The following is a 15876-nucleotide window of genomic DNA, read 5'->3' as shown; positions in this document are numbered from 1 at the left end:
TGTGTAGTCAACAGCAGTTGGCATTCTCCTAGGAGTGTGCAGTAATGTTTGGAGACAATGGGACAACAAAAACAAACAAAAACTGCCAAATCATGGGGGAAAGGAAATTATCACTTTTTTCCACCAAGGCAAAGTATGTTAATTTTTTCATTCGTTTTCCACACTATACATTTGCAAATGTTTGATATTTGAAACATATGCATATGGAAAAACGGTCCTAAACAACTTTTTCTCTTGTTGAATCTGAAATTAGTGGGCATCAAGTAGATCATCCACTATACCCTGTATGCTGGCTCCCTACTTCTGATTCATGACATGTGAGCTTCATGCCCATGGTGTGAGAAACCACATCTGAAAGTCCTCTGGGCATCTCACTCACCTATCACCCTCCCCTACCATGCATAATAGTGGTAAGAACTGGCAACGAACTGATGATGGGAATGCAAGGCAACACCGGTTGAAAAATCCTAGATGAAGCTTTACTTGACAAGGTGCTGCTTAAAGACTTCAATCATAAAGTACTTTAAGGAAGCTAAGTGTTCCAATCATATAATTCTTTGAAGAGGTTATTTGACCATGAACCAATCTTCATATGAGCTTTCTTTCTATGTGAGTAGGATTCTTCAGTGTCTTCCCATACAAAAGGTTTTTCCTCTCTGCCTTATCCAAGTTGTTTGTAAAATGTCAATTATGACACCACCCAAAAAAGAAAGAACTTATAACCTGAAAACATCATAGTTATTTTTGCTGCAGTTCTTTAATGTTCACACTGCTGTCAATGCAGGCCTGGTATGATGCCAAAATTATTTCTGTTCAGAAGGAGTCTCATAATCCAAAATGTATGTGCAAGTTTCGTGTCCAGTTTTACAGTATTGATGAGACAGATCTTGCACAGAGGCGACTTGTACATGGTGCAGAGATGCATGTTCATATCAGTCATCTTGGGATTTTGCAGAAGCTCTCTTGCAAACTGGATGTAAAAGACGTATTGACCCAGATGAGATCAGGAAAAGTAATCTCAAGGTGCTGGTCGACTGACTCAATTTCTGTTCCCCAACCGATCTTTTTGTATAATTTTGAGACGCATACTTTAAGCAAGCCTACCAATAAGCCAAATCATGTCCAACAAACAATAATAGACCATGCACAAAAAACCTCAAAAAAAAGCTTTAAATTTATAGAGCAGGGTCTAAAAGCTCAAAAGAAAATAATGAAGAGTAAAACAAGATCAATCAGCCTGCTGGAGTTGCCCAAAGCCCAACTTCTCCCAGAAGCTGCACTACCCATGAGGCCATTCAAGTCTGAATGCAAAAGTTCAAGAGGACTTGCAGATAAATCTAATGTGCTCAGAAATCGTGGACAGAATTATGCAATCATAGAGTGTGGCACCAAAACCAGTCCCTTCAGGGACTGTTCTATTAGATATAAAGGTGGTTCTGGGACTCCTACCTCAAAGGAGGTTTGTACAGCCACCACCACCAGAAGAGAACAGCACACCGCTGATGGGAGACATACACGTGAAAACTTTGATGGGGGAGAGTGTGACTTGATCAACGGCCCAAATACTCCAGAGAACAATTCCAAAAAGAGATCAAGAGCTGTTACGTATCCAAGTCTTACATGGTTTAAAAAATATTCAAGAGGCTTCAGTGAGTATTCAACCTTATCAAAGATTAAGTCTGTGATTCAGCAGAAGAAACGAGGTTGGCAACGTAAATTATCAATCCTTCTCTCCAAAAAACTTTACTTTGCTCACCATTCAGGAGAGATTGAGGCTTATAAATCTCTTGGACAGGGCACAGGTAAGACACGAAGATCTATTAGGTATCCAAGTCTTACATGGTTTAAAGAGGATTCAAGAGGCTACAGTGACTGTTTGAACTTATCAAAGATTAAATCTGTGATTCATCAGAAGAAACGAGGTTGGCAACGTAAATTATCAATCCTTCTCTCCAAAAAAATTTACTTTACTCAACATTCAGGAGAGTTTGAGGCTTATAAATCTCTTGGACAGGGAACAGGTAAGACACCTAAAAAGAGAGGAAGACCCATGCTTTCCAATGCAGAATCTAAGGCAAAGAAGAAACTGAAATTCACTGAACCATATGTACCAGATTTGAATGAGGGACCCAAGAAAGGCATTTCAAAAAGCATGAGGAAGGTCTTGGAAGATGCAAGGTCCTCATTTAATGAAGTGTTTAGACAAGCTATGGAGAAGAATTTTGAAACCTCAACTGTGGACTGGAGCAGGCTGCCGCCCAGAAAAACATGCAAGAGTCAACTATTAGAACAGGTAAGTGGAAGGACCCAATCCTCTGGAGAGCGCAAAAGAAAACGAGAACAGCTACAGAAAAAATGCCATAAACCAGCTTTTCCAAAGAAGCCAGAAGTACCTGATGAATTCAGGTTTCTAGAAAATGTAAAATGGTCTTTCAGTGATTTCTTAAAGAAAGCCATAGAAACTGAGAACGAGGAACCTTCCATAGACTGGGGCAAACTACCTCCCAGTGAAACAGCTAAAAAAGTTATTCCCTGGGATCCCATAGTCTTTCATGAAAATCTAGAAGATGATGAAGATGATGACTTACCTATTGATCGGCTTCAACATCTCTGGGATGACATGGACCTTGAATCCTCGCAGATGCATTTGAACCAGGTATGATAGCCTTGATATTGCACTTGTTTAAAACTGTATAAACTATCACTATGATGTCACAGTTATCAATATAAAGTTTTCATGTTGAAATCAGGATATCAAAGAGGATGATCTGCATGAAACTAGTGCATCTGATTGTCAAGGGGCTCATCATTTTGTTCTAGATGAGGAGGAAGGCCTCATTTGCCAGTTATGTGGACTTATTGGCTGCAACATCGAAGCAATGCTTCCACCAATGGTATAAATTTAACAGTGTGCAGAAGTAATTATTCTTCTTTAAGGACATCCATATAATTTATCCTGACTTCACGTGCCCCTTATTCTTATCGTATTTTATGCAGGAACAAAAGCGCAGTTCAAAACACCAGGATCGAGAAAATGGCAGTGATGATGAAGGAATCCTGAAGGATGAAGAGTGTGGCTTACCCAACCAGGAAGCTCATGAAGACTTTCCTTGCACTTCCCCTCTAATGGATGACAACACACATGAGACCAAAGCATCTGCCTGGGATCTCATCCCCCAACTCAAAGAGAAAATGCATGCCCATCAGAAAGATGGGTTTGAATTTTTATGGCGAAATATTGCAGGAGCTATCAGGCCAAGTAGTGCACCAAGAAATGAAGTTGGGGGTTGCATCATTTCTCATGCTCCAGGGACCGGAAAATCTTTCCTGATCATTAGTTTTTTGCAGAGTTACATGCAAATGAATCCAAATTGTAGGCCTTTGCTTCTTGCCCCTACAATCATGTTACGCCCATGGCAAAGGGAGTTCACAAAGTGGCAGGTTGGAATTCCTGTATATATATTGAATACATCTGAAGATTCACGGAGGAAGAGGAAATTTTCAAGCAATCGACTTGACACAGAAATCCTAACCTTAGCATCTGGCTCAAAAATCTCAGCCAAAAAGTATATTGGTTTGCATCGGATGCAGATCATATCAGAATGGCATAAAAATAGCAGTGTTTTGGTCATTAGTTATGGACTTTTTGCTCGTCTCACAGATGAGGAAAACACGCACCGTACAGGCATATCACGAAATATTGGAGAGTTGCTTTTGCAATCTCCAGGTTTGCTTATTCTTGATGAAGGCCATCTTGCAAGAAACCATGAATCGAAACTAAGGAAGTCTCTGATCCAAGTCAAGACGAAATTGCGGATTCTTCTGTCAGGTACAATCTTTCAGAATAATTGTTGTGAACTGTTTAATACCTTCTACCTCATTAGGCCAACATTTATGAGAGATGTCATCCACACCCAAGAGTACCATGCACTTGGGATATATCTTCAGGGGATGGCACGAGGGAGGAAGCCCAAATCAAGGTCTCAAGGGCCTTCATTCAGGTCAAGAAAGGCAAAAGAAATTGCTAACCTACGGATGTCAAAGGGTGAGATAGCCCATGATGAATGTGAAGATACAGAAGAGTTTAATCTTGCAGGTAAAGGATCCAATGAGGAACTGGAAGCAAGAACTCGGAGATTATTCATGGAGAAAATTGGGAAGCCCCTTGAAAATGGACGAAAACAAAGAGGGAAGCTTTTAGAAAATGCAATAAGGAAATTGAGGTCCATGACTAACTCATTTGTGCATTATTATGCCGGGGAAGTCTTGAAGAGCCTTCCAGGCCTAAAAGACTTTACTGTCATGCTAAAACCCTCTCCATTACAGGAAAAAATCCTGGATGAGATTGCTAAAACTTGGGATAGGCGCTCTTCTCTTGAATTGGAGTATGTAGTATCCTGCATTTGTATTCACCCCAACTTATTTCAGGCAATGTTAAATAAGCAAAGCTGTTCTCAGATAAACCTCACTGGACTAGACCTTTCATACAAGCATCCACGGGAAGGGGTTAAGGTTCGATTCATTCTAGACCTTTTGCGATTATGTCAGGTGCAAAATGAGAAGCTTCTCATATTCAGTCAGAACATTGCACCCCTTGATTTTTTAGAGAGTGTGTTTAGCACTGAACAAGTGCTGAAGGGAGAGCAAGTTTTTAAGTTGCAGGGGAATTTAGCATTAGATGACAGACAGGTTGTTATTGACCAGTTTAATAAACCAAAGGGTAAGGTAAGAGTTCTACTAGCATCAACAAGAGCTTGTGGTGAGGGCATCACTCTGACAGGTGCGTCTAGAGTAGTCTTCCTTGACATGGTTTGGAACCCAGCTGTAATGAAACAAGCTATGAGTAGGGCCTTCCGACTGGGACAAAGCAAGGAGGTCTTTGTTTACAGGCTTGTTGCTTCTGGGACCATGGAGGAGGAAAAATATAAGAGAACAAAATGGAAAGACTGGTTGTCCAGGTCAATCTTTGTGTCATCTATAAACGAGGATGAAAGGAAGGATGATGGCCGTTCCATGGTCAAAACTGGTCAGAACCTTGACTCCAAAACTGAGGATCCTAATCAGAATTTTTCATTAGCATTTGAGGAGGATGCCTTCTTAAGTAGCATAATAGAGCAGGAAAAAGAAGACAGAAAGATATTAAAAATTTTTAAGCATAACTGCTGTTTGGATCAGGGAGACATCAGTAGTGATGATGAGGAGGATGTGGACTCTTGATTCTTTGCATTAAGTTGTAATTTACCATTCTCCATTGTCAAAATCTTAGAATGTGGCCACCCAGCCGATGGTTTTTAGCACTGCAATATTGAGAAAGTTAGGTATGCCTCGATTATCTTGCAAGGTGTTCATAGTATGAATGGTATGGTTAAAAACTGATTTCACTTATTTTCTGCTTTCCCCTCTCAATCATTGTATGAATATATGACATCAGTCAGTAAAAGCTCACCAACTTGTTCGTTTTCTTCTTCCCCTCTCCAATCATAGTGTGAATATGACATTAGTCGGTCTAATATGATTTACTTTATTTCCAATTTTCCTCTCTAAAATTGTTCTATACTCTTGAATCTTCTCCTTTTCCCATTTTAAAAAGTTACTTTTGTGCCCAACAAAATCCACCTATTTTTCTCTTTCTTTTCGTCATTTAATGTCATGTTGTGATACTCTTTAGATGGCATCACCTAATGGAGATTTGGTGTTGGATTTTATTAGTTGAAAATGTGACCAAGCATATTCACTTTAAGTTTTCAATGCACAAATGTACAATTTATGTGGTGACTTTCAATCAAACTAATTAAAAAGTGCTAACCCCTAAAAGTAGAGAAGCTATAGTCACAAAATGCAATTACTCGGTGCATAAGTATGTCAAGTGATCCATGTGAAGCACATGTATATGTGAGTCCAACTAGTTTGCAATAATACCATTGCAATAAATTTATTGTAGATGTCATAGAGGCTATTGAGGTAGATACATTGTAGTTGTCTATAACATCGTTATAGAGATTTATCTTTTGAGCTTCAATAAGATCACATCACAAAGATTCCCCCTTGAATGGACAAGCAACCATTTCGTGAATGTGGATAAGTCTCTTCTCTAGAGGGCACATCCTTGTTGGGGTCATTGTGACTAGTAGAGAGAGGATCTTCACTTTCATAGTGGAATATAGTTGTCTTCAAAGAGGACTTGGTTCATGCAAAGTCCATAAAGTCCTCTAGTTAGAGGATTATAGTAGCATATTGGAAGAGGAGATGGTCTATAGATCCAAGCCCAACAACTTGATTGATGGATGGAGAGATTGGGCTTATTAGAGGGGCCCTATTAAAAAATTATAGTGGCATTTAAGAGTGTGGATTTGGAGAGACCCATTCCAAGATAGACCATGTGACAAAGTCTACTTTAGCTACCCGACTAGGCTAGGGAGAAGGATCCAGATGAGTAGCATTAGTCATCATTGGCAAAGACAGTATCTTAGATCCCCTTTTGGAGGAGGCTCGACAACAGCTTTAGGCCTAGGAAATTTTCTTGATTCTTATAGCTAGTAGCTCACAAGAGTTTAGTAGTTGATATGTGGCTCCATTATGGTAGGGACCTAGTGACATGCTTCAAATGTGGAGAGTTGTAAGAGACTTAGAGGCCTTGTTGAGATGTGGAGATTGAGGAAACTCAAAGGCACTCTTTAAGATCATACTCAACTTGCATAGCTATTTTCTATGTTGGATATGCAAGTGCTTTCAAAATAGTTAGCTCCTTTACTTCTCATATAATCTTAGCCATCAAGGTCATGCTGAATATATGTATAGAATCATTTCTTTACTTCTATTCTTTGAGACCATGGTTTATCTACCTTTTGCTCGAGAGATATATTCATTGGATTATTGTGATCATAGAGCTACTTCTCCCATCACAACAATGGCTTTTCTAATGGCATAATAGTAGGTTGATGAACTCTCTTCACCATCTAGAGATTATACTTCCTCTTGCTTTAGAGTAGGAATAGCTCTTCATAGTGGACTACTTCGTCATTGGATGATAAAGTAGTAGGGCTCTCCTTTCCTTCCAGTACTATGGCTACTTCTTAAAGACCACATCATACGCCATTATGATTTTCTTTGTGCATAATATTCACATACAAACATTTTGAAATGGGAAATAGATGGTTTTTTTCTTTGTAGACATTATATGGTGTTTTTCGTTGGGAGCTTTTATATAGTGCTAATTTATGAAGTAATTTCAATATGTACCTTGCCATTTCGATTATGTTTTGATTTTGATGTTTAACAACGTTATGTTGCTAAGGTTAATAGGACGACATCAATTGATACTTGACTTCTCTGCTCTTGCAAGATCTTCAAACTCCTTTGAGTTTAACTCCTTGTCACCATCTATTTTGATTTTTTCACATGTTTCCCTATTTCAAGCTCAATAAATTGTAACCATTTTTAGACTTGTGAAATACTTGAGCCTAAGCACAAAGAAGTGTATCCACATCTTACTGTAGTTGTCAATGATCAATATGAAATATGAAGATTCTCGTAACGCTCATGTAGACATCTTGTTGCACAATTCAATATATACCAACTCCATAAGGGCCTTTGTTTTGTTATTGCTTTATTGTGGAAATGCATGTCTTTGTTGCTTGCCCATCAACAAGCTTCACATGGTTATGTTTATCTTTGTCACCATAGGTAGGTGAGCAAGCATACCTTGCGTGTGCATCTCCTTTAATATGGCAAATTGAATGTGGCCAAAACTTTTACACCATTGTTTGCTTGTACCTACTCTAGTGGTGATGTAAGAGCACTTATGTTATACAATTATTCATCCTTTCTCCTTTTTCAATAAGCTCGTTGAGCACTACTAAATTTTTTTGTATCGGTCTCTATGAATCTTACTTCATGACCAAGGTTTGTTATGGAGAAACTAACAATAAATTCTTGTGAACTTGCAAAACATACCAAATATTTGAAAGCTTTTTACCTTGAATCTGCATCAATAGATGATGTTGTTAGCCATACTACGATAAACAAGCTAACATGTAATTCACTAGACTATCCAAAGAACTCACATTAAGAAATAAGAATAGTAGAATTAACAACACTCAAATATAAAGTCTAGAGATTAGAATAGCAACCTTTCGTAGAACATATAACCAACATACTCCATTATTTGAATAGTCATCTACATGGTACATGATACATTTGAGATCTCAAGGAACTAGTAGCCCCATGGTATATAAGATTTATACCTAACATGCATCCTAAAGAATACATGTTGATTCAAGTGCTAACACCTAGCATGACATGATGGATAGTTGCTTGTAGACAAACCGTGTATCTCTTCATCTAAATATGCTTAATGCATAACAAAACACTCAATTAGTTGAAAACTACCTCAAGCCTTCCACTTGAAATTGAGCCACCCTAAGCTACTAAAGGTAAAGGCTAATAATGGAGTACTAGGACACTTGTAATGCTCTCAGGATATAGTTGTTTATCCACTAACACATCAAAATACATAACATGAAAGATGAAATATACAAATGCAAAGGAGGAGAACCAAGAGATATCTCACATAGCATCATATCTTCTATAACATTGTAAAATCATAACTCTTACCTAAGAGTAGTAAAAGAACTAAAGGATTGAATTGTAGCAATAAGCATTGCCTCTTCATTAATTTTTTGCCTAGCAACTTGAATAGATGCGGATTGAATTGTAGCAATAAGCATTGCCTCTTCATTAATTTTTTGCCTAGCAACTTGAATAGATGCGGATTGAATTGTAGCAATAAGCATTGCCTCTTCATTAATTTTTTGCCTAGCAACTTGAATAGATGCTACACCAAAGTAATTTTGCATTACATCCATGGGCTCCACATGTTCAGCATGTTCCTTTTAGTCTTAGTACTAAAACGAACCTAAATGTTGTCGCGACTAGACTCTTCTTAAACATAGTTGTAGAAAATATAGGTGAAGTAGAATGACGTATTGGTTTCTTGACTTCAACTTGAAAATCTTGTTCCATACATCAATGTTTCCTCGATACAAAACCAAACACACCATCATCATAATTAGCAATGTCATCAATTTTCCAATCTTTTTTAACTTATAAGGTCTCCTTGAAAACATGTAATGGCAAGTAACTCTAACTTATAATTTTTGTTTTTTTGTTTCTTTAATTATCTCTATATTAGCTACTTTCATACCATGCTAGACATCCATATCAACACTTCATTATCGAATATCCATAGTATCATTTTGTAAGTCCTTAGACAAGTTGAATCAAGTGTTGTCTAGCCTAGAGCTCATAGCCACCAATACGTAATACTATCTCAAAACAATAGACACCAAAATCATACCCCATCAAGGGACCCAAATATAGCATATGGATTACATTGAGTGGATCCAAAGACTACCTTAACTAGTAAGAACTGTACTTGACCCATCTCGTAGGTATATATAACTTTTAATCCAAGAGCTTGATCATGGAGCTATATGAACTTTAACGCAACCAACTATACCAACCATTACTCCAAGCTTGGAGACTCTATTAGGGGGATCTATATCCAATTCTAGGAGTCCTCGAGTTCACCTCAATTGCACATGGCCGGCCTCTATAGTCTTTTGAGTTGATGCTTTAACAGGCATAAGTATAGAAAAAGAAAGACCTTAACTATTCTGCTATACATATTTGTATAATGTTACTAGAATCATACTAATCTAAATTTCTACTCTTTCTTGTATGTGGCATACAAATAAACCCTTGTCATGATTCTTTCAGAACTTTCTCCTAACCAATTTGGTATTATTTCATACTCTTCATATACTACAAAATCACATATGTATCTTGAACAGTGACCTTGTTTTTCACAAGCTACATCACCCTATATGGAGCTTTCATAGTACAAGCACATCATTCAATTTGTAGACATGGCGAGTACTAATGATATCACCAAACTCATCCTTCATCTCTTGGGGTGAACACTTTCAACCTCATCTATTAAGTTAAGAGTGAGCTTCATTGCCCACTAGTCTCATTTTTTATTTTCCTAGTTGCATAACATATAAATTTTGATACCACCATAACCATGGCAATGATGCATACTCCCACAATCCAATTGCCTCCATCCATCCCTACATCTTAGACACACTTTGAAGATAGGTATAACCCTGTAGGTATAACCCTGTAGGTATAACCCTGTCTAAGTTCATTTACAAGTTGTAGTATTTATGGAACTTTTGGCTCCTTCATAAAGGGTTGCATTGACTTTAACTATTACTAAGGAGTCAATTCAAATTTGGTTAGATCAATTGATGCAAGTGGAGGAAGACAAGGTATTAACAAAATACATGTCAAGATATTGTACAAAATGAGACAAATTTGGATTAATGGACATAACGAGAAAAATGTTTTCAAGGAAGGTGATTATATAGTTGTGTATAGTTAAGTTTGGCAAGCACCATGAAAAGTTGAAATTTAGGTATGCTAGGCCTTTAAGGATTGTAGAAGATGTGGACCAAGGCACTTTTTTATTATAAGATATACTTATGAAACCCTCAAAAGAGAAACTAATGCACTTGATTAAAAAATTATCCTTGTCTAATGTGAATATAAACCTTGTGGCACAAAGTTTAAGTAACAATATGCAAATATAACACCATGAAATATGTATGAATAAATGGATGGTGAAAACTTTCACTTCAAGCATGGAGGGTGCCTCCATGAGTGATTCTTCTTTTCCATCAACCAAACCAACCCTTGCATGCCTCAAGTTACCTTATATGTGTTCTAAAAGCCCATAATAATGAATCCAATTTTATATCCAAATCTTTGTTATTTTTTGCACGAACCTAGTATTTACATTGAGTGCAAAAATTTTATTGCACTTCTTACAGTGTTATCATTCTCAAGACTTGTACATCTACCTACTTTATGTATGCACCAAAATATATTTATTATTTATGAATTGAGCTAGGGTTTAATAGGCCGCCCTACAAAATCAATACCCTATTTCTTAAAGGGCTCAATTGATAGTTCTGGCTAATCTTGTAAATGGTCTCAAGGTTGTGGTCCCCCCCCCCCCCTTTCACATAAGAATCTATATCCATTAGTTATGTATAAAAAAGTTTGGTGGCTAGTAGCTATCACTTACACCAACCTTTGGATAATTTTTTTCCATTGCACTGAAAAAATATGGAATAGGTTCTCCTTACCCACTATATAAACCATTGAATAATCAAATATCTGAAATAACATTATCCACCTAAACTAGCAAGATGTCATGTAATCTATGGCTTATTACCAAAAAGCCTAGTGATCAACATGAAATATACATGCTTTGCCAATAGCCTTAACTTTTGCAATGTGAAAATCATCCCTAATGCTTCCCATTTTGTTGCATAATAATTCTTTCTACATGGCCCAAACTTCAACTAGCCTAATAAATAAGTCTATACCACCCCTAAGCTTCCTTTGGCATCAGCACAACTCTTACTACTATATATGATCCATCAACAAAAACATGGAATTAAGGGCTTGTAGCATTGGAGCCAATACCAATATGTTTTTTAAAACTTCAAATTCTTTTTCTTGTGTGTCCCTCCATACAAAATGAATACCTTCTTCCTTAACTTGGTTTAAGGAGTATAAGTATCAACAAAATACTACAAATACTTACTATGCCACTTGATTTTCTCGACAAACCTCATTTACCTACTAAACCTTTTCGAGGATTTTAACTTTTGGAATACCTCAGTTTTTAAGGGATCAAGTGCCACACCCTCTTCAAATTTGATGTGCCTAAGAAGAACTCCCTATTTTATTGTAGAAACTAATTTGAAAGGGTCCATGGTTATCCCAAACATCCCACATCGTTCAAAAAGATCATAATAAGTGATGCACATGTTTTGTATTGTGAAAAAAACACAAAATTTGTCTAAAGATACTCTCATAAATGTAGTCAAGCAAAGATCAAAAGTTTGATGTGTTGCTCCCTAGATTAGTGCAAGTTTATTCTTTAGGCCAAAAATTCACAAGAGCACTAATGAATGCATCCCATTCAGTAATAAAATTTGTTCTATGTACATCCCCAAGTGTCATCATAATTGGGTTACATCCTAAAAAACCACAAATTAAATGGTACATCATCTAATTACTTGCTGCATTATCCAACAAGGAATTAATGAATGTTAAAGAGAAAAGATCAACAATTGTGGTTACATTGAGTTTGTTTTTGTACACACAACCCTTATTTTTCCATTATTCTTTGAAATTATAGGAGATGATCAATAAATTTTATTAATAGGTTTGATGAAGCCAATTCATCAATATTTTATGAAGCTCCTCCTCCACCTACTTGGGAAAATGAGGATTTATCTTACAATACCTATGCACAATGGGTTTAGCATCCTTCTTCAAATTTACCCTATGCTAATAAATCTTCTAGGCCAACCCCTTCATATCATTGCAATCTCATGCAAAGATTAACTTAAGATTATTTGCATAGATTGATTAGGTATTCTCTAAATTCACCATCTACAACCACACCTATTTAAATCAATCTAGTAGCATTAGAAATCCCTAAATTAGCCACCACTACATCTTCTCACATTTGGGATGATTGTCTCATTGTATGTACAAACTTCTCCTCGACCTCCACTATGAAATTTCTACAAAAATTGTGCAATGTTCTCTAGTAAATCTTTAGTCCCTTCTAAAATTGGAATATCCTCAACATGTTCCAAGAATTCTTTTGGCTAACTCCCTATTACCTACACTCAAATATTATTCCATACAATATTCTTCCATAGTTCACCTTCTATAGGAATTTCACTTGCATTTATTTGATCATTCTATCCACATCAATTTCAATTAATAGAACTAGTATTGGGTTGTCTTACAAAAATGTTTCCTCTTCATCATTCTCCACCTTAGGAGCTAAATTTATTTTTGAGCTATTGTAGGTCTATAGCTAGGTTTCCAAAGAATTTGTAACCTTAGTGCATAACTTGATTTCCTTCTTATCATAAGGAATTATAACAAAACAATCTCCCAAAATTGCTTAATTTCAACTATCGTGGCTTGCCAAGTAGCATACATGGAGAACAATATAACTTAAAAATTCCATCATCCTACTCTGATAAGTTTATTTTTAAGAATCTCCAATGGTTGTAGCCTACATTGATCTACAATCCACACTTGAAAAGGTGCATGATATCGGAATATTTATTAGCTAAATAAATTAATTTGAGTAAAATATTTACTGATGAACCTCCATCCAACAAAGCTTTATTAAACTTCATATTCGTGTATTCCACCTATATAGTAGGTACTTTTCATAATTTACCACTTTTTATTGAGTGGTATAATAGATTGGTAGGTAACCACACATTGCTCCTTTTGCAACTTATCCTTTAACCAACCTCAAAATATCCTTGGACTCCCTAATGTTAACAAACTCCTTTGTTGACCTTCTCCTTGGTCTATTGGGAAAACTTGGAGGCCCCAAAAGCCCTCTCTATGTAACATTTTCAATAGTCACTTAATGAATCATTACTAATTGTTGAATTCTAGTAAGTAACATTATAAAAAGTGTAGGTTGACCTCACTAAACATGTAGATTATACTAGCAACCAATCATCTTGTGACCCAATTTTTTGCAAATCTGATAAAGTTTATCTTTTTGGTTGGAGATAACACTCACATTTCTTTCAACTTCTCCATAACCTTGTTATCTAGCTTAGTATTTCTAATATATTTTGAATTATATTACTTTTGACATTATAGATTTATGATTAGACTTCTTGCTCTTCATCTTTCCCTTTTCTTCTTCTTGTTTTCATTATCTGAATCTTTAAATTCTTTCGACTTAGAATCTAAACTATCAATATCATCCTTAGAACCAAAAGTGTTGTCACTTTCCAAATCTAACTAACAAGCTCTTTTTTTTGCCAGAATTGATCCTCCTAGCAACATGTCTAATATATTCTATAGCCCTACCTCAATGTTGGTAAATGCGCTGTAGATCTTCTTAATCCTTTCAAGAAATAAGAAAATTTCATCCTAGTACACAATTGACCATTTTGGCCCAATATATTCAATAAAAATTGTACTTCTAAGTGCAGTCCTCCACTAATCTATCCTTTTGCTCTACCTTCTTAATCTTCCTTAGAATTGTCCCCATAAGTCTTATCCTTATGGAACATGCCAATTTTTCAATGCAACATAATATGGAAGTGTGCAAAACCATATAACTAAACCAACCCATGGTTTTGCCTTATAAAGTGGTTGCAAACTATGTCCACCAAAATCTCTATGCATAGCACCAAAGTTACCAATGCCTAGAGCTTTAGATTCATCGATGGATACAACATTGGTTAACATTTTCTCTTAGATTCATCTAGCAATGGATGAAACTATGTTCTCTTTTAACTAGTGAACCTACCAAGGTAGAGCTCCCAAGGACTATCCTTGGAAGTACACCACATCATGTGGACTTTGCATGTAAGCATTTGTAGGAGTGGTTCCCTTGGCAATTGTTTGTAGAAGAAATTATATTCCTCACTTGATTAAAATGTGATCATGAGGGAAAACCTCAAAATTTTTGAAACTCTACCAACCTTTGATCATGATGGGCCCAGAATCACTTATCCCTTGATAGGGCAATGATAAAATTCCTTGCATGTGGAAGATGATCTAACATACATAGACAATAGTCTTGTCAAAACAATTGATACTATAACTACCATAGCCATCTTGTTCTATAATAGAAAGAAGCACCATTTTTGAAGGACAAGGTTGAATAATAATCATTTCTTGAGAGAAACGTTCATGATCTCAATTCACTTAAAATGAGCATAATGTAATAGTTTTTTGGTCCAATCTATTTAATAAAATTCTTAACCTTCAAGTATAGTCTTCCACTAACATATTTTTTTTCTCTACCTTCTTAATCTTCCTTAGCATTGTCCCCACAAGTCTTGTCCTTATGGAACCTGCTCAAAAAAGAATTTATCAATAGTGCACCATAATGTGGAAGTGTGTAGAACCATACCACTAAACCAACCCAAGCTATGCCTTATATAGTGGTTGCAAACTAAGCCCACCAAAATCTCTATGCATTACACCAAAGCCACCCACCTACTATCTTGTCTCAAATTTGAGCTACATGTGGTAGTATGGGTCCTACTCTTCATTTAGTAAGAACTTTGATGCCTAGTCCTTTGGATCCATTAATGGTTACACCATTGGTTAGAATTTTTTCTAAGGTGTATCTAGTAATGGATTAAACTATATTCACTTTTAACTAGAGATCCTACCAAGATAAAGCTTCCAAGGACCATTTGCAAGTGCAACACATCAAATGGATTTTGCATGTAAGTATTTGCAGGAGTGGGTTTCTCTAGCACTTGGAAATTTGCAATTTTCGTTGCTAATTTTTTTCATTGGTAATTGCACATCAGAATTTATGTTCCTCACTTGATTAAAATGTGAGCATGAGGGCGAACCTCAAACATGTTGAAACTCTACCAAACTTTCATTATATTGGGCCCATATTCACTTTTCCCTTGATCAGGCAATGAAAAAATTCTTTACTTGTGGAAAATGACCTAACATACATAGACAATACTCCTATTCAAATTGATACTATAAGAGCCATAGCTATCTTCTTGTATTATAAAAACGAGCACCATTTTCTAAGGATAAGGTTAAATAATCATCATTTCTTGAGAGAACCCTTCATGAACTTAATCCACTCAAAATGGGCATAATGTAATAGGATTTTTTCTCCATTCTATTCAACAAAATTCTTAACTTCTAAGTATAGTCCTCCACTAACATACCTTTTCGCTCTACCTTCTTAATCTTCCTTAGAATTTC

At 36.3% G+C, this 15876-nt stretch overlaps 1 protein-coding gene across 7 annotated transcripts in view; it reads left to right on the top strand.

The window, feature by feature from the left end:
- Positions 1–5488, top strand: part of LOC148037409 (uncharacterized) — a 162509-nt gene extending 157021 nt beyond the window's left edge. For 4 of the 7 annotated variants that reach the window (XM_087676321.1, XM_087676324.1, XM_087676320.1 and 1 more), the window contains 3 exons: positions 785–2656; positions 2751–2894; positions 2998–5488. In XM_087676321.1, coding sequence (XP_087532447.1) covers positions 785–2656; positions 2751–2894; positions 2998–5217 — 4236 coding nt within the window. In that variant the 3' untranslated portion in view covers positions 5218–5488. The remainder of the gene's footprint in view (positions 1–784; positions 2657–2750; positions 2895–2997) is intronic. The other 3 variants (XM_087676322.1, XM_087676323.1, XM_087676326.1) reach the window with 3 other exon arrangements.
- The last annotated feature ends 10388 nt before the right edge of the window (positions 5489–15876 follow it).

The sequence above is a fragment of the Lygodium microphyllum genome, chromosome 4 (assembly GCF_053477565.2).
Source record: "Lygodium microphyllum isolate KBCC chromosome 4, Lygodium_microphyllum_v1.1.10, whole genome shotgun sequence".
Taxonomy (NCBI): domain Eukaryota; kingdom Viridiplantae; phylum Streptophyta; class Polypodiopsida; order Schizaeales; family Lygodiaceae; genus Lygodium; species Lygodium microphyllum.
This window is presented reverse-complemented; position numbering and strand designations above follow the sequence as displayed.